Raw genomic sequence first — 22,034 nt, forward strand, 5'->3', positions numbered from 1 at the left:
GGTAGTGGTTGTGGCATGACGAGCAAAATTTGTGTGAGGCTGTTGTATTGTACAACAATACAAAATAATAAAAATATAGTTCTTGGCAAAAAAAAAAAAAAAGGTTAAAATATGATATATGTCCAAAAAAATATAAAATTATCATTAAATTTAGACATATATTATCTTTTAATTAGACTGTTACCCCACTTAACATTGTCACATCACAGGAAGAGTCCTACAAAGTTTTTCTTGTAACCATTTCAAAATATATAGAACTTGCCAAGATAACATAAGAAAACCACAAAACATTTGTCCTCGTGCAATGAAATATTAACAGCCTGAGCCAGTCAAGCATATATATATATATATATATATATATATAAGTAGTAGTACTCAAGTAGACGTATATGAGAAACCTAGTGAGTCCTCTACTGGCTCTCTCTACTCCTCTGTTCTATTAACAGTCATTTCCAGACTTCTTGTTCCAGCCATGGCTGTGGTGCAAGGCAAGTGGATCAAGGTCTGTTCTCTACTTCCTTACAACTTCTGCTTCAATCATCATCATCTTGCAAATAAAGATATAATCTTTTTTCATTTTCTTTCGAACCCAATTTAATCATGGGCAATTTCGCGTTTAATGTGTTTGGTTAAAACATGGTAGGTACCTTATCAGCTTATCTTGAGTTTTCCTATTTTCCTTAAAATCAATGAAATACTTGAAAAAACTTCCATTAATTGATGTATAGGGGTATACCTGCACATCACTTTTAACAGATTGGATTAGACTCTTTATTTTTTTTATTTAGATCTACTGCAGATTATAATGTGTGATCACAATTTGTATATCTCTTTATAGTAAGATGCGACTCTGATGCTACCATGACTGCCATTTGCCTACTATTCATTACATGATTTGTTTATTTGCTTGTGTGTTTGTTGTTTTCATTAGCAAGTTTTTTTTTTTTTTTAATAATAATAATAAGCAAGTTATTATTTATGTCATATTTTTTTGCTAACATTATTTGTGTCATTCATTTGGTTGGATCTATTAAAGCCACTGAAAGTTTCTTCTGGGTTTGTCAAACTTTTTCTTCTTCAGAAATAGAAAAGAAAATCATTGTCACATGGATTTTGTTTTCTTTTGGTTTGGATTATAACATTGGTGTTATTAATAATAGTATAATGATTCTATTGGCACTCAAACAAATGTTCTTAATTATTTTCTTTACTTATCCAATTTTTTTTTTAAAAAAAATTTTGTACTCCTACCTGCTTATGCCCCTTTCCCTTCCCTCATCATTATTGGTTGGTCAGTAGTTGCTCATGACTGCATAATATATAATTTTCCTTCAAAATCTTATATGTTTGAGAAAAAAAAGTTGAAAATATAAACTACTAAGAAAAAGATATGAAAATTTTAAAGCAAATTGAGAAAGATATGATACAAATTGTTTTATTCACTGCAAAATTTATCTTACAAAAACTTCTAATTTGCATTTGTAAATCTGTGTATTGTGTCAGCTTGATCAAAAGGGAAGCGGGCCTGGAGCAAGAAGCTCACATGCCATCACCCTAGTAGGACAAAAGGCCTATGCATTTGGTGGTGAATTCAAGCCACGTGTCCCGGTCGACAACAAGCTCCACATATTCGACCTCAAAGAGCTGACGTGGTCTGCAATCACTGGAACTGGTGATGTCCCACCGCCACGTGTCGGTGTGACAATGGCAGCCATTGGAGAAACCATTTATGTGTTTGGTGGCAGGGACAATGAACACAAGGAGCTGAATGAGCTCTATTCATTTGACACATCCACAAACAAGTGGACCCTCATTTCTAGTGGGGACACTGGACCACCTCACCGGAGCTACCATTCGGTGACGGCCGACGACCGCCACCTGTATATATTCGGGGGTTGCGGGGTGGCCGGCCGCCTTAATGATCTATGGGCTTATGATGTTGTGGATCAAAAGTGGATCCAATACCCAAAACCGGGGGACAATTTGAAGGGGAGAGGTGGGCCTGGGCTCCTAGTGGCCCAAGGAAAAATATGGGTTGTGTATGGCTTTGCTGGAGAGGAAGTGGATGATGTACACACTTTTGATCCAGCCCATGGTAAGTGGGCCCAAGTTGAGACAAGTGGCGAGAAACCGACAGCTCGAAGCGTATTTTCTACGGTTGGAATTGGGAAATACATAATCGTATACGGTGGAGAAGTGGACCCCAGTGACCTAGGTCACATGGGTGCCGGGAAATTCGCTGCTGAGCTGTACGCATTGGACACGGAGACATTGGTGTGGAAGCGATGGGATGATGGGCCGGGCTCGGGCCATCATCCTGGCCCTCGCGGGTGGTGTGCATTTTCCCGCGGGCAATGGGATGGGCAAGTGGGACTTTTGGTGTATGGTGGGAATTCACCAAGTAATGATCGGCTTGATGACATTTTCATTTTCACTCCTTATTTGGAAGTAGATGGTAATAAATAATTAGATTACACAGTGAGTGATGGTGTTAATGTCAATTGCGCACGTGTTGTTGAAAATGAAATTATGGGTTATGTATGTGTGTAAAATAATACCCAAGCTAGCATGACCTTGTGGCTTTCTGCTGTTGGAATGAGGTTGTGTTTCTAATTCTGTCAATTGTGAACACTTTATGGAAGTCTGTCTTGAACCCGATGACATTTGATGGTTAAAAGTGTGTTTGTATGGTATACGGTATACCATATTTGTATAATAAAATATTCCTATTTCATAGTTCATATCGAGTAGCTAAATTCCCATCTAATCTTCCTATGGGACAATTCTTAATGAGAAGATTTTATGGCAATTGGGTTTTTTATATAAGAAGAAAAAACTGGATTACAGACCTAATTATTATTTTTTGTCTGATGATTAGTTGATTACACACACACACACCCGTAATTATTGGACTGTCCTTTTTTGCGTGTCTGTCTAATTCCCTAATGACCATCTGAAAGTCAGAGTGAGGCCAGAGAAAAATGGGTCAGTTTAGTTCAGTACCTGGATGTACATCTATCCGAAAGTCAGAGCAAGTTTCAGAAATAATGGTATTGAAAAAGAAAAAGAGAAGGTTTCATTATTGTTAGAATTCCTTCAGGTTTGGTGGTAAGACATATAATGGTGGCTTCAGACTTACAGTTATTTGTCAGCTTCACAACATAGGAAGGGTCGTTATATAAGACCAAGATTTCTATGGATTTTCTTGGATCAAGATATATCCAAGATTTATACTTAATATTTCCTGGACCAACAATTCAAGATTGGTTCTGCTATATTGTCCTAGAGAAATACAAGAAAGCTTATAAGCAGCTTTCTTTGTGTCTGTCTCTACACGATTAAACGAGCATGGCTATGCGTTTGGCACCTTGTTCCTCCTTTCTTGCACCCTCTTCCTTCAAGCATGAGGCTTTACCAACAAGGAGGTTCTTAGGGACATGGGTTTCTCACAGAACTTCAAGAATTCATCACAACAAGCATTTTGAGATCAGAGCTTCCAATGTGCAACCCTTGAATGTTGTTTCTTTGCAGGCTGCTGGTGAGTTCCTTTGCTTTTAATGTGAAAACCTGCCATTTTGAGGTTCATTCATACCACATCCTACTTTTGATAATTCTAATTACTTCTGCATCTTTTGGCAAATAGCAAATTGTTTGAGAATGTTTCTTTTAACTCATCCTTGCCCAATTAAACCAGAGAGACATATTTTTTAAAGTTAAGCATAAACTTTTTTTTTCTTGGAAATTGGAGTTGAATTTGGTTTTAGAAATTTGTATGATGTTTGGTTAGCAAGAAAACAGAAAGTCCTCCAATCCTGAAGCTTCAACTTGTGATCAATCTTGGATCCTGATCAACTTCTTGTTTTGTTTTGGTACCACAATTAAGCATATGCTCTTTGTTTACTTGATCTAGTATTCTAGTGCAACTCTAATATCCCTTATAGTTAAGTTCTATATCCTATGGACATTGTCTAATTTCTAATACTTAATGACTGTCCCAATACTGAACCCAAGTTTGGTTTGTGGACTAGGTCCTCCTGCAAATGTTCTGGCTGCCGAAGATGTTGAAACTCCAGCTAAAGAGCAATTTATTCCCCCCTTGGAAACAGACAAAGAAGAGTTCACCCTCAGCATTGTAGTTGTAGGGGCTTCAGGGGATCTTGCTAGAACGAAGATCTTCCCCGCTTTGTTCGCTCTTTTTTACGATGGTCATCTACCTCCGGTTCCATTCTACACATTACTTTTTATATTCAAATGATACAGCCATCTAATGCTGTTTTAGTACTTTGGTACTTGTAATTGCTTTACTGTAACTCTAAACCTTCCATTTCTTCTATTTAGAATTTTACAATCTATGGCTATGCTCGGAGTGTGATGACTGATGTGGAGCTAAGGAATTTAATTATCAGAACCCTGACATGCAGAATCGATCAGAGGTCTTTCATTTCTTGTCTCTATAACTTTCTCATCTGTGATATTTTTTTTTCATTGGTTATGTCTTGTATTTTTTGCTTACCAATATATTGTATACAGGGAGAATTGTACTGAAAAGATGAATCAGTTCTTACAGAGATGCTTTTACCATTCAGGCCAGTATAGCTCTGAGGAGCACTTTTTAGAATTGGACAACAAGCTGAGGGAGAAAGAGGTATCATCCTTAAAGGAAACAAGTAATGGGATCTGAATGAAATAGTACAAAGCTTAATTAAATAATTGTCAAGCTATATTATTCATTTTTTTGCAATGCCTAAGTTTTAGTACAAAACTTCTTTCAGGCTGGAAAACGATCAAATAGGCTGTTTTACTTGGCAATACCTCCAAATGTGTTTGTGGATGTAACTAGATGTACCAAGCATCGTGCTTCTTCAGAAAACGGGTGGACTCGAGTCATTGTTGAGAAGCCATTTGGTCGTGATGTAGAGTCATCCAGAGAGCTGAGCAGAACCTTAAAACAATATCTAGCTGAAGATCAAATATTCAGGTAGACTATTCTGCGCGCATTTCTATTTTATGACACATCTATATAACACAAACATACACAGACCCTGAGTTTATTTCATGCCATTCTTTGGACAGAATTGACCATCACTTGGGTGAGGAGCTCGTGGAGAATCTCTTGGTACTTCGGTTCTCAAATCTAGTTTTCGAGCCTTTATGGTCCAGGAACTACATTCGCAATGTGCAGCTGATTTTTTCTGAAGACTATGGGACAGAGGGGAAAGGCAGGTTAGGTCAACATGTTCCCTAATCCGTACTGCTGATATAGTCTGGTCAAATTATGTGATTCTGTCATTAAGAAATGTTGCCTAACTGTGCTAGCTTTCCTCCAGCTACTTCGATAACTATGGCATCATCCGGGACATAATGCAAAATCATCTCCTGCAAATATTGGCACTGTTTGCAATGGACACACCTGTCAGCTTAGATGCTGAAGATATAAGGAATGAAAAGGTATTCTGTAAACTTGATCGTATTTGAAACTTAACTGATAATCATATTTTGATCATATGGTGGTGACTATTGTCATGACGGCCTATCAGGTTAAGGTTTTGCGTTCTATTAGACCTGTTGAGCTAAAAGATGTGGTTGTGGGTCAATATAAGGGCTATTCTGAAGGCAAAATTTCATACCCTTCTTATACCGATGACCCAACTGTTTCAAACAACAGCCTCACACCAACTTATGCAGCAGCAACTCTCTTCATTAACAATTCGCGATGGGATGGAGTTCCAATCCTGATGGTGGCTGGCAAGGCCCTTCACTCAAAGCGGTTAGTATACGTTTCTTGGTGCACTTGATCATCAGATCATGAGTAGAGTTAATTTCTTGAAAATGCCCTTTTTTCTGTTGGAATTGAAGAACAAACTGACCAATGCACAATGCATGTTGTTGCAATGAAAATGCAGGGCAGAAATCAGAGTTCAGTTCAGACATGTCCCAGGCAACTTGTATAATCGGAACTCTGGAACTGACTTGGATAAGACTACGAATGAGCTTGTGCTTCGCATACAACCTGATGAAGCAGTGTATCTAAAGGTTAACAACAAGGTTCCTGGTCTTGGAATGAGATTGGATCGCAGTGACCTTAATTTGCTTTATAAATCAAGGTAAGAGATGTGACCATACAGAGGCATACTAGTAGTAGCCTATATTTGGTTATGTTATATAATTAGGACAATGAAAATTTGTATATAGGAGATTGAATTAAACTTTGCCAATGAAATAGTTTTGGTAGCCAAGTTTAATTCTGAGTCTCTGACCATGAGTTGCTTTGATTAAAACTGAATTGGGTTGTTTACTTGTGTATGAAGGTATCCAAGAGAGATCCCAGATGCATATGAGAGGCTCCTATTAGATGCAATAAAAGGCGAGCGGCGGTTGTTTATCCGAAGCGATGAGCTTGATGCAGCTTGGGGAGTGTTCACTCCATTGTTGAAGGAATTGGAGGAGAAGAAGGTTGCACCAGAGCTCTACAGGTATGGTAGTAGTGGACCAGTGGGAGTTCATTATCTTGCTGCGAAGCACAATGTTCGCTTGGGAGATTTTGGTTATGAGGATTGATGAGTGAGTAGTATGGATTTGATTGACTTATCCATTGTCAACTGTAAGCATTGGTTTCATATATTTTTCATCTTGTACTTCTCAATTTTTTCTAAATCTCTTGCATGTATTCTTTTCTACAATTCTGATGTACAAAATCAAATTCAGTTGTTTGTAAGTTTGGATTTTACAATTGTCAATTGTGCATGTATAGATCATATTCTATGCAAGAATGTTCTCAGAACATGCATGTCAATGTATTCAACATGTGTAATTAATATTCAAGAGTCTAAGACATATTCTTTTCTATATTTCTCTTGTAGTACTACCTTTTTTTTTTATTAGTCTTGAGTGATGCTAGTGGAATTATATTTATTTTCTAACCACATGCATTAGCTAGCTGATTATGTTATATACATTTATGTTATTATGTTATATGTTACATTAATTATTATTATCAGTTTATGATAAATTCGTTAATTACCATAATGTGATCGCCTAATATGGTCCCTATGATCGTTTTTCTCTACGTACATTGTTACTTAAGTATACAAATCATTATACCATGCATCTCTTTACCCTACACACAACAATATTCAAATGTATAATATGAAAAATAATTGTAGTAAAACAATACATTTTTACGTATGGCACAGAACAAAATGACAAGTACATTGACACTGTACAAATCATGAACAGTCCAAAAGTATGAGAACACTCTCAACTCTCAATATTCAAGCAAAGTGTCACACTTTCATTATTATTCTCCAAATGAAAAAGAATTCAAATCTCCCTCACAAGAGAAAAAAAAAAAAAAAAAAAGGGAATTTTGTATAAACCGATCACATATGACTTTACTCTCGTAACATGCATGCATACATGAATTTTACTATATAACTATGACACGCGCGTACAATCATGAGTCCCACATATACCAATAATATATCTTTGCACAAAAATTAATCACATAAGCAAAATCCCCATGCACAAACTCAAAACAACCATGCCCAATCTCCCACCATCCAATCCTCCAACTCCATTGCTATTATCAGCCGTCTGATCCTCCGAATCATCGGCTTCAGGGGCATCGGCATCGTCCGGTGCTGATGCCTTATCATCCTTGGGCGCCTCCGCCGCCGTCACCTTAAACAACTCCTTAGGCTGCAAAACCTTGTTCACCTTATAAACCACAAATGGATCCTGATCAATTAACGTCCCCGTTATCTTTGCCGTGACGACCTTGGTCTCCAAGCTAACGACCTCGCCGTCATCTTGGACGGTCAAGTCGTACTTGTTGGCCTTGTCCGTTGCCAGCGTGTTCAAGACGCCGTTATTCGACTTCAGCATCTGCAGGGACTGATAAACAGGGATGCCGTGGTACAAAAGCAACGACACTTTCTGAGATGCCGTTAAGTTCTTGTACTTGGGCAGGAAGCCGTTAATGACGGCGTCAGTTGGGCAAAACACCGTTAGCCCTCCGTCTATGTTCGTCTCAAACGTGGAGTCGGCTCCCGAAGCTATTAACAAGCCGGCGAAGGCTTTGCAGCCTTGCTTTGATAAGACGACCGTGAGATTCAGCTGGCTTGGCCCTGGAGTCGGTGCCTCAGCTTCAGCCGAAGTTAAAACCTGAAACGCAGTCGTTTAGGTGTTTGTTTATTTAATATGTATACACATGAATTTTGTCATCTCGGAGACTAGGAATATTATTAAAATATTGTTGGTGGACCAATTCTGCTATATATGATATATCACATCTCAATTATTTTGTATTTGGACCAGTTTTGACATATTTTATTCATGCACATTAGCTGTACCTTTGTCTAGTGGCCAAAATTTATTGTTTTAATTTAGAATTTTATACTTCTTGAGATCAATCAAGAATCAAATTTTCAAGATATGTTGAAAACATGAATTTTTTTTTTTTCTCCAGATTTTTTTAAAAAATTCATATGTTTTGCATATATACCTAGCAAGACTTTTAAGTTCAGAACCGCATACATTAAAATGCATATAGTCTAACTATTTTGTTTTTAACTCTTTATAATATGATGACATTTTCATATTGAATTATTGTTGATTTTTAAGGTAATGGTCTAGTGTGCATACATTGTCTTAAAATAGATCAGAACAAAAAAGGTTGGGTTAAGTAGCATTTTCTCATATACATATATATTTTTTTTTTGACAATGTAGATAGATTATCAATTATTACGTACATTCAAATAAGAATTTATCTAATTAATAATTTAGAGCGTTAATTTTGATTTAGTCATGTACGGTACCTGACTGATTTGCAAGACGGAGATATTGTAAGGAATCTCCTGCACAGACTTCTCATAGAAGGCATTGAGTTTGCCATCATTGTCTTCAGCTCCGAAGCCAACCTTACCACCCTTCAAGTTGGTGATGTTCACATACCCAGATGTCCCGGCAGCGGCGCCGGTGGCCTGGAACATGCTGGAGGCCAAGGTGGTGCCGCCGGTGATCTGGTGGAGTTTCTTGGCGCCGAAGTAATCCACAAGAACGTGGAGGGAGAGCACATTTTTTAGGGTGTAAATGGGGAGGTTCTTGGCAATGAGGGCGGACATGGCGGCATTGTCGATGGCGAGGACGGTGATGGTCTGGCGGCGGTTGATCTCGGCGGCGAGGTGGGTGAGGGTGAGGTAGTGGTTGAAGGTGGAGAGCTCGGGGTGTTTGGCGAGTATGCGCGTGATGTTGTGTGCATGGGAGGTGGAGGAGAGGAGGAGGAGGAAGAGAAATGAGAGGGCTAGTGAGGTGGAGAGGGCTGGTGGGTGTGCCATTGTGAATTTGCAAAGGGGAGAGAGGAATGGGAAGAAGAAGAGGTTGTGTGCTTTATATGTGATCAGTGATGAGTGGTGGTAGTGGTAGTGGTAGTGGGTGTTTCATTTAATTGGTGTATGATTGATTTATTGTGTATGTGCCCTCAATGTTATGCCAGCTTGGCTTTGTCCTTTAGATGGGGGTTGAGGGCATATAATATTTGTGGTGGGTCTTTCAGTCTTTGGGATAATTGTATTATACAGTTGTGAATTTAGAGGATATATTTAGGCACCAAATTGGTTAATTATGTTCAATAGAGTAATGATCACTAGTGGTCAGTAGACTTATCTGCAGGAAATATAGGTCCCCACAGATGACAAAATTCTTACCTATAAAACGGGTGTTTTAACGTCTTTCTCAATTTTTCAGTGCTGATTATGTGACTAATTATTATGAGAAGAGTATACATAAAATAACAAAATTCTTACCTATAAAACGGGTGTTTTAATGTCTCTCAATATTTCAGTGCTGATTATGTGACTAATTATTATGAAAAGAGTATTATATGTATACATTCATTATATGCTACAATTTTTACATTCTTTTGTTTGGTTCAATGGATGTTTAGTTTTTGAAGAGCAATACTTCAAATTTGAAGGTGTAAACCCAATAATTCATTGAAACGTGATGGAGATAGGGACCAACATGATTCATTAATAAGATTGGATTAGTTGCTACATAACTTTCCAAAAGATCAACCTCTTGATTAGGGACTTTTGCTTTAATGGTCACAAAATTTAGAACAAAAAATCATAGAGAAGCAGGGCTGCAGGAAATCCATCAAATTGTGTGGGGTCTCCCATTTATTAAATTTTATGCTTACTGCATAGCACCTCATGCATAATAAGCATAAACTTTTCTTTGGCCATATGCATGAAAATAATGATGTTGCCATTTCATCTACTTCATATTCAAATTCTCAAGGTCTTGTTTTAATTATTTGCATATTTATTGTAGTGATTAAGCCATTGGACCCTGATTAGCAAAAGACAAAGCAGAAAGGGTTTAAATGTTTAATTATGCTATATTCATGTGTCGGCAGCAGTGCACTCCAGAAAGCCAGACTGGTTTGAATAGAAACTTATTATCAGCTTAGCCTACATATATGGACAGCGATGGTTGGGTGATCTCCTTAAGAAAATACAAATATAAAACATTCAATAATAATATGATGGTTGGGATTTTCTTTTCAAGCTCTCTATTGGGTCCAGGCTGTAGTTTTATGGTAAGTGTCCTCTCTAACATGTTAGATTGATTTTCTTTTGTTGGCATCTTCCATGTTCCTATGGTTCATTTCTTGTGTGATTCCTCATTAGACAAAGTTAAACATCACTGTGGTTTACTATTACACTTTAGAAGTACCATTGTGAATGAAATTTCTGTAAAGAAACAAGGAAAAGTAGGTGCTTTGCTTGTTTAATGGTGTAGGTATAATTGTAGGACCTTGTTGGACTTTAGTGGAGTATGTGGTGCACCATTGAATGTTAGAAATTAATAGGCCCAATTTTTTCAAACCTTCAGAAGAAAAGTCGAAGCAAAGGAAAAAGAAACAAAGGCTTATTGTTAATTTGTGATGTCATGTATGTCACTGTGATATAGTACCATCATGGACTGTACAGTTGCATACATGAGCAGAATTGAAAGAGAACTAGGAAACATAAGTGGGATACAAGACTTGAGATCTTTGACATGGAATAACTGTTCTTACACAACTGGAAATTTTATACAAGGTCAATTCAAACTCCAAAAATCTTGAAAATGGAAATTAAAAAGTTGTGCTTAGTATTATTTTTTGGGTCCACAAAGTTAAAATTTCAGTGATGGAACAACCTTCTGGGTATGGAGCCACTTAATCCATCAAAGCTTGAATTCCCCAATGTAGTTAAGAACCCCCTCAAAACCAAACCAATGAAAGATAGTACCAGACTACCAGTACCACCAAGTTCCTGTGTTTCACTAAAACCATTAAATTTGGGTTTACAATGAATTATGATAAAGGTATCTATCAGCCAGAGTTGTGAAGAAGACAAATGTCTTTGTAGTTTATACAGACACCAAAAACTCAAAATGTGGAAACAAGAACAGAGAGATGTCAAGTTCAGGCCAGTGTAGGTAGATTGGATCTTTCTTTATTTCGTACACAAAGAAGGAATGCCAAATATTTTGGGTCATAATTAAAGTCCCCTTTCCTCAAAAGAACACAAATACAAAGACCTTTCTACCTCTGTCAGAGACTCAAAAACAGTGAGAGACACAGAAACTCTCAGTCCTACCATTTCCAACTAAGCAAATCCCATGCATCATGGATGCTATAAAAAAACAGACTAGAAGCAATACCAACAACTAAATCACCTTGATGAAAACAATGAAGAAGGGTAATGTTTAGAACTCAGAAAGAAGAAACAAGAGCTCTCTACTTGTACATGAGAATCCATATGATACAGACTACAGACAGACACAGTTCATGTTCCTTCTTCTTCTTCTCTCCCTCCATTAGCTACATTTGTACTATGCACTATACTCTCCTTTCCCACAAAATTACACACAAAATCACATATATATAGAAAAACAAGAAAATTGACCACCTAAATTAAGAGTCATTTATCAATCATCATCTAGTTAAATCCACCAAGCACCTACCTTGACCTGACAACTGAAGCTCCTCCACCACCACCACCACCACCATCACCAGCTGAACCACCACTCTTCCCACCTCCCATACCCATATGATGTTGCTGATACCCACCAGAACCGTACACGTGTCCCTGATGCTGATGACCCATCATCACCATCCCACCATAAACCCCATTAAACCCCCCACCACCACCACCCCCACTTGTCCCAGAGCTGACTCCACCACCACCACCACCCGCCGCCGACCCACCACCGCCACCGGAGGACCCGCCGCCGCCTTCCTTGTCTCTCCCACTCCCAATTGAACCCTTCTCGCCCTCCACCTCCCTATACTTCTGCAAATAAACCTTGAGCGGCTCCACGTACTCCTCGAACCCGAGCGTGGTCATCGCCCACAGCAAATCGTCGCCGTTGATCGTCTTCCGCTTTTCCCTCTGGCACTTGTCAGAGGCCTCACCGGTGACGAAGCTGATGAACTCCGACACGCACTCTTGCACCGTCTCCTTGGCGTCCTTCGATATCTTCGCGTTCGCCGGCAGCGCCTTCTTCATGATCCGGCTCACGTTCGCTATCGGCAGGAACCGGTCCTGCTCACGCGCCGATAGCTCCCCGCCCTGCTCGTGGCCGCCGCTGTTGTGCCCACCCGACTCGTTGTCCGAATCGGCCATCGCCGAGATTTCGGGTTTGGCGGAGAGAAATTAAGTTGGAGAGGTTCGGATGGCGTCGGAGAGTTGTTGGGGTCCGTTGGATCATGGCGGGTAATAATGCATCTGGAGCAACACGTGGCAAGCTATCGACCGTTTATTTCCCGATAAGTGTAGGTAAGGTGGGGTGTTTTTGGATGTTGGATTGCGTGTGGGGCCGGATATCTGACGGTTCTGAAATTCACACGTCGTCTTCTGTCCGTTTTGAGAATCTTCATGCGGCTTGGCTCGACAAGGTGTGAAGTCAGATCTTGACCGTCCAATCTACTGGTTTGGACACGTGGCGTTACTATAATCGTTGATAATAAGCTGGTGGTTGGGGGATTTTGAAAGGACTACCTTAAGAGGCTTGGACGTTGGTATAGTGAAGCATTTTACACGAGCTGAATTTGGATAGTGATTGATGGGATTCCTTTCCATATTTGACTTTGGCCAGTGGCTAACATGCAGGTAGTGGTAGCAGTTCCTACTATCCATTTATCCCTGTCGATTGATCAGATTCGTATCTAGTTTTTATCCAAATCTGGCTTCATGGGTCCAAATTCATTTAACATATTGCATTAAATAAGAATTAAGAATAATTTTATAATTGCGTCATGCTAGTATAAATACTGTTAGGATCTCAAATTTAGATTCAAATAATGTGCATGTAATCATATAGATGAATAACATTTGATAATAACCCATCAATTTAAAAAAAAAAAAAAAAGTTGGTTTAAATTGAAAAGAGGATGGAAGAATGTTAGAATATGTGTGGATAAAGTAGGTACAATCTTCTGCCTTGAGGTTTACTAGGAGATAGAAGGTAGCAATTTGGATAAGCTGCAATATAGGCAGCCAGCATCACTTCACTATGTGCCAAAAGTCTTATGGGAAAACTGGGATCCAACTCCATTCAGCAAGAAATATATATATATATATATATATATACCCATTTAATCAATATGTGAAAAGCATATCAATGACAAAAGGAGAATGAGAGCCATCAAGGTTTTTCTCAACTGCTAGAGAGTATCATTTTGATAAGCCACCAAGGAAGAATCAGACTGGATTTTGAACACCTGAATGTGGTAATTGCCTTGTGCATGTGCCTGAATGAGGTAATTACAAATGATTGGGAGAAGTAATTCCAAGTTTTACTGCTTGATTATGCAGTGGTACTTGAAATGCCATGGAGTGGTTATAAATACAATTACCAGGTATATACCAGAAGGGAGAAGTCACTGCAGCAACATGTTCCTCAGTATAATATAGAGTGGCAATAGATAAGCTCAGACAGAATTCATGAGCCACATTCACTAATTGGCATAGACTGTGAAACAATTTAGAAGCTAGCACTCTGATTGATCTCAGTCAAAAAAATGAAATCTAGAAGACTAGAAAGGCTAGGATATGTTGAAACAATTCACATTCTAGTAAAAAGAAAAGTGAACTTTAGTCTGAAGGTCTGATCCAGTTAATAATTGGTAATTGATAATGCATTGTTTGCATATGCTCAATAGTCAATAGTCAATATCTAGTTGATTGATCTAACACAAGGTTTAATCTTAACCCTGAAATGTTGTCCAGAATCCACAAAAGTGACAAAACAGATCTAAAGGGTGACCACAAAACTTGTAATGCTTTAATTAATGTATTAAAGAAGTTAAGCAGAAAAAGAAAAGCAAGTGGAATTCCATCAAAATCAAATGTTTATTGCCTATGAACTTCGTAATACTTTAATTAATGTGCATTAGGAGAAAAGAAAGGGCCATAGTACAAGTGCTTTAATGGGTATCCAAAGTTTTGTCAGAAGCAGGACGTTCACAGTGCACAACAATATAACACAAAGTGACAATGCACAGAAGCATGTAATCTTTAAGACTTTAACTTCAATCAAATCCAGGAGGATCAAAAACTAATTAAATGGTCATGAACTCTGAAAAGGCTAACTCAGGCTTCAATCTCAAACCTTGAACACTTGATAGAGCCCATGGATATGTCAATTTCAATCAAATTTTCTTCCTCATTCATCTCATTGATTTCAGCTAAGAGCTCCAATAGAGTGTGCTGTTGGAAAACGGTTTGCTGTGACAAACCTGGCATTTTCTGCTGCAGATTAAAGATTGACTCTTGTTCCTGGTGACCAACATAATATCCACCCGGGAGGGCTATTTCGATGAGGCTGTCCTCATCGGAGATTGAACCATCTGAGCAATCCGGACTCTGACCCACATTGTCTCTGAAAGGCCAGTCTACTTCAGAATCCTCACTAGTTGATAAGTGATCAAGGCATTCACTTTCTGATATCAAATCTGGTGAACTCTGTGATCCTACTACGTAATTATGAACCTGATCCATACCTGATTCTTGAGCTTCCTTCTTTTGTGTGGCAGTAGGTTCATTCTCATGCTGTGGTTTTGATGCATCTTCCAAGGAAGGTGAGAATCTTTGCTCTGACCTCATGAGAACCTTTTCTTCAACTACTTTCTCAACCAGAACAGGTTTTTGCTTAGAACATGTGAATAAAAAAGTTGACGAAATCAATACTATAGATGTTAGGAAGATGGAGAAGAATCCAAAGCCCATCAATCCCACCAATACAAGCATTGGAGCAAGAACCGCCATCCACGGTGGTGGGGATCTGAAGAACCACAAAGGAGTAGCCATTTGATCCTCAAATATGTTTTTCAACTCCATGGACTACTAAAGCCTGAGTAAGTAATTATTGTAAGAAAAACAATCAAGCTATTCCCCTTTGTTATATTGCATGTATACTAAATAAGTTGGTAGAGATAACAGAATGGTGCTAAGGGTATATGATGGAACAAAAATATATAGCAGAAAGCTGGAAGTGTGCCCTTTTCAGCTCCAGAATAAGCAAAAAATAGCAGTTAAAAAGCTAAAACACAAGAAATGAAGTATCTAGGAAAGTGAGAATGTTTTAAGAAACAAGCTACAATCTTCAAATCTCCAGTGCTTTCCTTGCTCAAATGTTTGAATATACTTCAAAACCAAAAAAAAAGGAAGGCTTAAATAGGACTTATACAAGAAACTGCAGATCATATCAATAGTGATATGAAAAAGGCATGAACAAGAAACCAGTGTGAATCTAAGCTGTACTCTGCTTTGAGAGATTTGAGGAATACCTCAACTAGTTAGCAAAGAGGAAGCAAGATAAGGAGAAGAATAAATATTATTTAATTATCTTCTTATAATTTTATAAAAATGGACTTGTACTGGAAGGGTTGTTTCTCTATTCACAGACTCACAGTTCCCAAGTCCCCATTACTCCTAAACAACTGGGTTTCTGTTTTCTAACACCTAACACCCAATCAGGTGGTCTTCCTCTGCAACTGATTCTCTTGAAAACCCCAAAACCCCTAGTTTCCCTGTATTGGTTTACAGTCTGAAAGCTTGGAAATCAGAGAAAACCATGTGCACCCATCTGAGCTCACCACATGGCACTTTCCATCCAACTTCAATGCAACAAAAACATAGATAAACAGAGAAAAAGAAATGGACCCAGAACAGTAAACAATATTATATTATTGTTCTCCTTCATTCAATTTCTCTCCATCAACTCCTAGATTAAGGGCTTATCAGATTCGTACCTGAAATTCATCGAAGATGGATAAACCCCTTTATTTGCTCATTTCTCCTGTAAATTTAGAACTGCAGCCACAGCCATACCCATACCCATACCCATTCACAGAAATTTGTTTTTCTTCATGATCAGCTCAGTCAAAGTAACTCAAAAGACCCACTTTTCTGCAGAAACCAAATCGCTTTCACACTTTTCTGTGACATCAATATCTTCAACAAACACCATTTCTTTTGCAGCACTCTATAGGAACAGTGGCACTCAAAGAAGACCCCTTTCAGTCAATTTTCAGGCTTTTGGCAATAAAATCAAGCCTATAACATGCAACCCCAAAAGAGTAGCTGACATGCATTCACCTGGATTGTGTAAGACGATATTACCACCCTACAGAGAAAAAAGAACATGCGCTTAATTTCTTAGTAAAAAATTGACAAAAAAAGATATCAACTTATAAATCATTAATTTAAAATAAAGAGATGGAATGCTGCCTTATTAATTTATCTTTGATTTTCATATGGATATACATTCTAAGATGTTGACATTTAATTTGGTGGGTGCTTTCTAGCTTTATGATCAGTGTTAATCGTGATTCATACTTTAGTGTTTCTGGGTTGTGTGGCACCAATGATGATATTTCAAGTATGCTTTAAGCCTTTAACATATCATATGGGCCAATGCCATGATCTATGTGTCTCTACCAAGTACCAACCATGTTTGCTTGCCCCATATCAAATTGATGTAATTGGCTTATTTATTTCCATGCCATGAAATCATATCCTGGGGTTGAAGACTCTTTACTAATCAAAGATCGATGAACCAAAGTATCTACTATTTATTGTTGTGGTGCCTAATTAAACCCATGCACCTTAATTCTGTTTTGGTTACCACTACTCCCATTATAATTAACAACATCTTTTTTTTTAATGATGAATTGTTTATTTTTATGGGATAAGATCACAAGTAATCTTTCATTAGTTTTTTATATCCATGAGCAAACCATGCATCTTAAAAGACTTTACTTCTCGATTTGTGTTACTCATTAAACTTCACGAACTCATTCTATTTTCTAAAATAGTGGACCACAATTATATCTTGGACCCCTAACCGAATTTTTAAAACTAATAAGTAGATATGGACATAAAATTGAACAATAATACTTCATCAATTTTTTTTTTACAAACTTTAGTTATCAAATAATGCAGCGGGATGAGAATTATGACATGACAGTATTGTATTTACTAGTTAATGATATTTAAGATGATCGATTCCGCATATGAACAAATGAAATTATTAATTGAGATCCAAAATTTTAAATTTTGTTATAATGTTTGTAGGCTTGTAGCATTACTCAAAATTGAAACAAAAATTCCTCATGGGAGATAAGGTAAACTATGCTGGCAATTTAGAAGTTAAATTAAGCAACGGCAATGATGCCACCTGTCGCCCATTTGAGCATGCTAGCTGTAAATAAAGCAGCTTTACATACGAAACCCTAACTACAAGACATTGAGAACAACCTTGACATTGTTAAGAACTTGATTTAAGTAACAAAATTTTGGGGTTTTGACAAGTTTTTGCCTTGAAAAAGAGAATGTGATGAAAACACAGCCGACTGGTGTTGGAGATCTGTGTAAGTTCAGGAATGTTTGAGCTGTAAGAGTGGGGAGGAAGTGGGAGGGGACCATATCTAAGTGCCCTTGAATGTTTCATCGTAATTGTACAATTTTTTTTGGATAACCTAATCTTGCTTTGAATCTAGAGCTAATTGAGACGACTTTCTAGTAGTTAATCAATTTACGTTTGTTGTCTATTTCAAGTAGGTCAAAAGTAGTGTTCAGTATGTACATGCATATGTAAATTAGCCATAGTAAAAAAAATAAAATAAAAAAAATAAACTAGCCATGCATGACAACCCTATACATGTTGAGTTTTATATTGTAATTGTTCTCAATCTTACCGATGTATCTATACCACACATTCAAACAAGAGAGTTAGTCTAATCAACAATCCAACTTTGTAGTTTGTCTGATAAGAAAACCTTTTTGGAGTTTTATGTATTATCTCATCAAACAACATAACTAATTGCTAATATTGTGTTGTCTTACGTACCATGACAAAATTCTCTTAAGTTTTATTGCAACTTAACATTCAATATGAGTAGTATATATTACAAATCTAAAGATTATAGTGTATGATTGCGCTTTTATATGTGAAAGTCAAATATAACATGATATATTTTTTCTTTTATTTAGAAGATGAAAAGATTCAAACTTAATTAAAATTTTTTCAACATTATAAAGAGAAATACTACTAAATTGATAGTTAGTAGATCCACAATTTGATTTAACTAAAGATGAATGTATATAACCTTTAATATTAGGTGGGCTACTTTATCACTAACAGGTCAATAAATGCCTCTTTTAAATGACAAGTTGACGAACTTTAAGGTGTAAAAATCATATAGAATTCAAATTTTAGATATTAAAATTAACAAAATAAACTTTTCTTTGGAAACGGAGGGAGCACACTCCTTCTCTATTCAGCTAAATTATACCAACAGTCTACAAACTTTGCTCCTTGAATTTACAAACTTATTTTTAGATTTTTGAGTCCACAAACTTTTCTTACATTACTCACTTTAGCTTGTTCCGTAAATCTTTTTTCAATTTTTGTCATATATTATATGTGACAAGCACATGAACCTCAATTTAATGCTTTTGCTCCTTAAAAGTCAGTCATATACGACAAATTTATCATGTGCAAAAATTTGACAAAAAATTGGAAAAAAATTTGACAAAGTGAACTGAAGTGAATAAGTGGAAAAGTATACGGACCCAAACAAGTAAAGTACACAAACTCTAGTGAAACAGGGGATAAAGTTACTATTGTTATAATTAACTCCTTCTTTTCTATATACCCATTACCCCACAAAAGAAGTGAAGTATAACGATTTCTAAGGGATGGACGGTCCAGTTTCCACCCCAACCAACATTCAATTTCACACAATTTTCATGGTGGGCTCCACAGTTGCATTGTAATCAACCTTAATTAGATATTTGAAGCAGATATCATTTTCATTTTTGCATCTTCGCAGCAGTATTCAAATGATGAGCAATTTGTGACGCAATCGCAGATGGGATATTTTTTGTGCATATGTGTGTAGGCAGTACAAGACTACAAGTTGCTGTCGAACATCGGCCTGCATATGACACCGACCCAGGCAGCAGATTCTCTTCCTCCGTCACATCTCCACCAATGTGATGCCAACACTTAACTACCAAACTATTACTTTACTCTTTTTTTTTTTAATTTTTTTATTAATACATAAATTTACAATTAATTAACATATCAATTCTTTCCATTTTATTCTTCTTTTACAATAATCGATTGCATAACTCAATGTCAGACTTAAAAATTTCTCTATCAAAGTGTGATAAAGAATACCCTATGCATCATCCATTGCTGTTAACTTTACCTTCAAAACGTTTTATTTAACAGTTTTTCCTTTCTCTTTCAAAAAAGTAAATAAGATATCTACAAACAGTAACTCAAATTTATTTATAAAATACTTTAGTGGAGTCAATTGACCCCTTAATGATGCATGTGGGTCCATCAATCATCATTGACGTGATCAGTATACGATTAGGGAGTGACTATAAAAGACGTGTTGTGTAGGTAAGAAGGGAAATTAATTAGTCTGCATTAATTAACTTATATATTAATTTGCTTTGTTTGCAAAGGATTCTCATTTGGAAGGGAAATTAAATGGTCACCCTCAGTCGATTCTTGCACTAATGCTATGAGAGCCCAAATGATCCCAAATTAAGGGAAAGAAACTGTAAGACTAGGATATTTGTTAGCATCTGCATATATATATATTACCTTTAGCTTGCTATAATTGAGAGGATGACCAAAAGAGAGATGCCCACTTCCTCCATTCTTTGGTCTCTCATGTGTATCTGACTATCTAGCTTATATAACTACATTGGGGGGTACTCAAAACCTGCCCAACTAGCATGCACCTAAAGCTATATAGTGGGCATATTCGATTTCTTTGCTAAATGTTAAACAAGTCACATGGAGAGATCTAGACTTTAGGACTGTGGTAGCTAGGAAGAGCCTTTTATTTTTTTATTTTTTTATTTTTTATTTTTTTTATTATTATTTGTTTATAATAGGGTGGAGTACTCCATGAAATTAAGATGCTATAGCTAGTTGTGTATATATATGCTATAACTAGCTTGATGGTTCTATATACCTAAAAGCAAACCTAACTATATATGCATGCCAAAATTTTCAAGACTTTCACGTGATTGATTTGATTTCTTGAATTGCCACTATTTTGCATGATTTGCATCACATATTTTCCAAAGTTATGAGTAATTAGGTGATTAAGGTGTTCGATTCGCTATAATTGCGACGAGGTTTACTAAATGCAGTCAACTCGCGATATAATTAGCTGATATGAATTGTCCAACCATGAAGCCTACACTATCAAAATCATGCATACGTGCACAACAGCACGAGCAACTAATTAATGGTTGAGAATTGAGAGTGAAGAGATTAAAGCCAGTGGAAAAAGCAAGCATTTTTTTGCATAAACATAAAGTCAATCAATATATTGACTAATGTTAATTGGGTGTTCCAAATGGCCTCAACTATTTAAGACAATGGGATTTGAAACTCCATGAAAATTCTTTATTTTCTAATTAATTGCTTGAGAGGCAGAATAGGGTTTAGACTTTGGCTTTATTTACTTTCTTAATTAAAGGGTACGTTTAGGTTTGTTTTGACGCAAAAATCTGCTCTGCTTCAACAGGCAGGAGGTTGTCAACGTCACTACGAAAGAATAAAGCTCCCTCCCACATTATAATTCTAAAAGACAGTGATCAATCAAGCAAAAGAGAAAGAATGAATTCTCAATGGATGCTTTTCCGGCCTCCATCTTCATTTTACAGAATGTTCCATGATATATGTAATATAAGGAATTCATATATTCCATTAAAATATATAAACAATAAAAAAAACTTAGTTTATATCTAACTAGTCTAAGGAAAATTAAACATTATGTGAAAGAAATTTGTATTTGAGTTTGAATTTTAGTGGCGGAGTTAAAAAGTTTTCTTTACAAACACGTGAAGAGTAGACATTATTGGAAAATGAAGAATTTGATATCATGTTAAATAATCATTGTACCACAAAAATTTAAATAATTAATAATATATATCAAGCTAATAGATATCCTCATTTATTTTGTTAAATATAATCGTTGAATTTAACCCCAAACGCTTAGTCATAAATAGAAATAACATATTTTTAACATTGACATTCTATTATTACAGAAAATATTAGTAGAGAATCATATTTTCGTACATTTTAAAAGCATTTTGACTTCAAGTATTGAGAAAACATAATCACAATTCACAAGAAATAAATAAAAAATGACCATATTGAATAATCAACAAATAGCTTTTGCTTTAACGTGTCATTTGTGTGCCTTTCTTGGCACTGCTCTTGAATGAAGGTTTTACTTGTCCATAAGCAAGAGGCTTAATCCACTAGTACCGCGCTCACGCTACTCAAAGGTAAAACTATAATTCCCAATGAACTAGTTGCCTCGGTGCAGTGAAGTGGCAGGCTGTGATTGGTTGCTGCATCAAGTTGTAGAGAACGGCACAACAGCTGAGGGAAACCGAGAACATAAAATGACACAAGCCACCAGGCAACGTTCTCTGC

The 22,034-nt window shown here is 36.8% G+C and overlaps 5 protein-coding genes across 5 annotated transcripts; 2 read left to right on the forward strand and 3 right to left on the reverse strand.

Annotated features, from left to right (window-relative positions):
- Positions 1-396: 396 nt before the first annotated feature.
- LOC147287964 (Galactose oxidase/kelch repeat superfamily protein) lies at positions 397-2,677 on the forward strand. Its single transcript, XM_086241632.1, has 2 exons — positions 397-502; positions 1,504-2,677. Exons 1-2 carry the CDS (start codon positions 473-475, stop codon positions 2,464-2,466), a joined length of 993 nt encoding a protein of 330 aa, XP_086097758.1. The 5' UTR covers positions 397-472; the 3' UTR covers positions 2,467-2,677.
- Positions 2,678-3,063: 386 nt separating this feature from the next.
- Positions 3,064-6,846, forward strand: LOC147287965 (glucose-6-phosphate 1-dehydrogenase, chloroplastic-like). The gene is made up of 10 exons (XM_086239086.1): positions 3,064-3,538; positions 4,029-4,219; positions 4,339-4,433; positions 4,531-4,645; positions 4,773-4,978; positions 5,074-5,223; positions 5,328-5,448; positions 5,538-5,767; positions 5,904-6,104; positions 6,309-6,846. The coding sequence occupies exons 1-10, from the start codon at positions 3,349-3,351 to the stop codon at positions 6,556-6,558; spliced, it is 1,749 nt and encodes a 582-aa protein (XP_086095212.1). The 5' UTR covers positions 3,064-3,348; the 3' UTR covers positions 6,559-6,846.
- A 356-nt stretch (positions 6,847-7,202) lies between these two features.
- On the reverse strand, positions 7,203-9,404 carry LOC147287966 (fasciclin-like arabinogalactan protein 2). Its single transcript, XM_086241244.1, has 2 exons — positions 8,819-9,404; positions 7,203-8,163 (listed from the first exon to the last, which is right to left on the reverse strand). Exons 1-2 carry the CDS (start codon positions 9,335-9,337, stop codon positions 7,501-7,503), a joined length of 1,182 nt encoding a protein of 393 aa, XP_086097370.1. The 5' UTR covers positions 9,338-9,404; the 3' UTR covers positions 7,203-7,500.
- Positions 9,405-11,706: 2,302 nt separating this feature from the next.
- Positions 11,707-12,968, reverse strand: LOC147287967 (nuclear transcription factor Y subunit B-3-like). The gene has a single exon (XM_086239092.1). It carries the CDS (start codon positions 12,677-12,679, stop codon positions 12,014-12,016), a length of 666 nt encoding a protein of 221 aa, XP_086095218.1. The 5' UTR covers positions 12,680-12,968; the 3' UTR covers positions 11,707-12,013.
- Positions 12,969-14,420: 1,452 nt separating this feature from the next.
- LOC147287968 (uncharacterized) lies at positions 14,421-16,717 on the reverse strand. Its single transcript, XM_086242003.1, has 2 exons — positions 16,309-16,717; positions 14,421-15,407 (listed from the first exon to the last, which is right to left on the reverse strand). Exon 2 carries the CDS (start codon positions 15,392-15,394, stop codon positions 14,648-14,650), a length of 747 nt encoding a protein of 248 aa, XP_086098129.1. The 5' UTR covers positions 15,395-15,407; positions 16,309-16,717; the 3' UTR covers positions 14,421-14,647.
- Positions 16,718-22,034: the final 5,317 nt, after the last annotated feature.

Source organism: Dryas octopetala, chromosome 4 (assembly GCF_963921425.1).
Source record: "Dryas octopetala chromosome 4, drDryOcto1.1, whole genome shotgun sequence".
NCBI classification, from domain to species: Eukaryota; Viridiplantae; Streptophyta; class Magnoliopsida; order Rosales; family Rosaceae; genus Dryas; species Dryas octopetala.

Bases quoted from the DNA above. Each gene is read 5' to 3' on its own strand.
- LOC147287964 (XM_086241632.1), top strand. From the start codon at position 473: ATGGCTGTGGTGCAAGGCAAGTGGATCAAG. The intron at 503-1,503 runs GTCTGTTCTCTA...GTATTGTGTCAG, and splicing joins TGCAAGGCAAGTGGATCAAG to CTTGATCAAAAGGGAAGCGG.
- LOC147287965 (XM_086239086.1), top strand. From the start codon at position 3,349: ATGGCTATGCGTTTGGCACCTTGTTCCTCCTTTCTTGCACCCTCTTCC. The intron at 3,539-4,028 runs GTGAGTTCCTTT...TTTGTGGACTAG, and splicing joins TGTTTCTTTGCAGGCTGCTG to GTCCTCCTGCAAATGTTCTG. The intron at 6,105-6,308 runs GTAAGAGATGTG...TTGTGTATGAAG, and splicing joins AATTTGCTTTATAAATCAAG to GTATCCAAGAGAGATCCCAG.
- LOC147287966 (XM_086241244.1), bottom strand. From the start codon at position 9,337: ATGGCACACCCACCAGCCCTCTCCACCTCACTAGCCCTCTCATTTCTC. The intron at 8,164-8,818 runs GTACCGTACATG...ACTGCGTTTCAG, and splicing joins CCGTCTTGCAAATCAGTCAG to GTTTTAACTTCGGCTGAAGC.
- LOC147287967 (XM_086239092.1), bottom strand. From the start codon at position 12,679: ATGGCCGATTCGGACAACGAGTCGGGTGGGCACAACAGCGGCGGCCAC.
- LOC147287968 (XM_086242003.1), bottom strand. From the start codon at position 15,394: ATGGAGTTGAAAAACATATTTGAGGATCAAATGGCTACTCCTTTGTGG.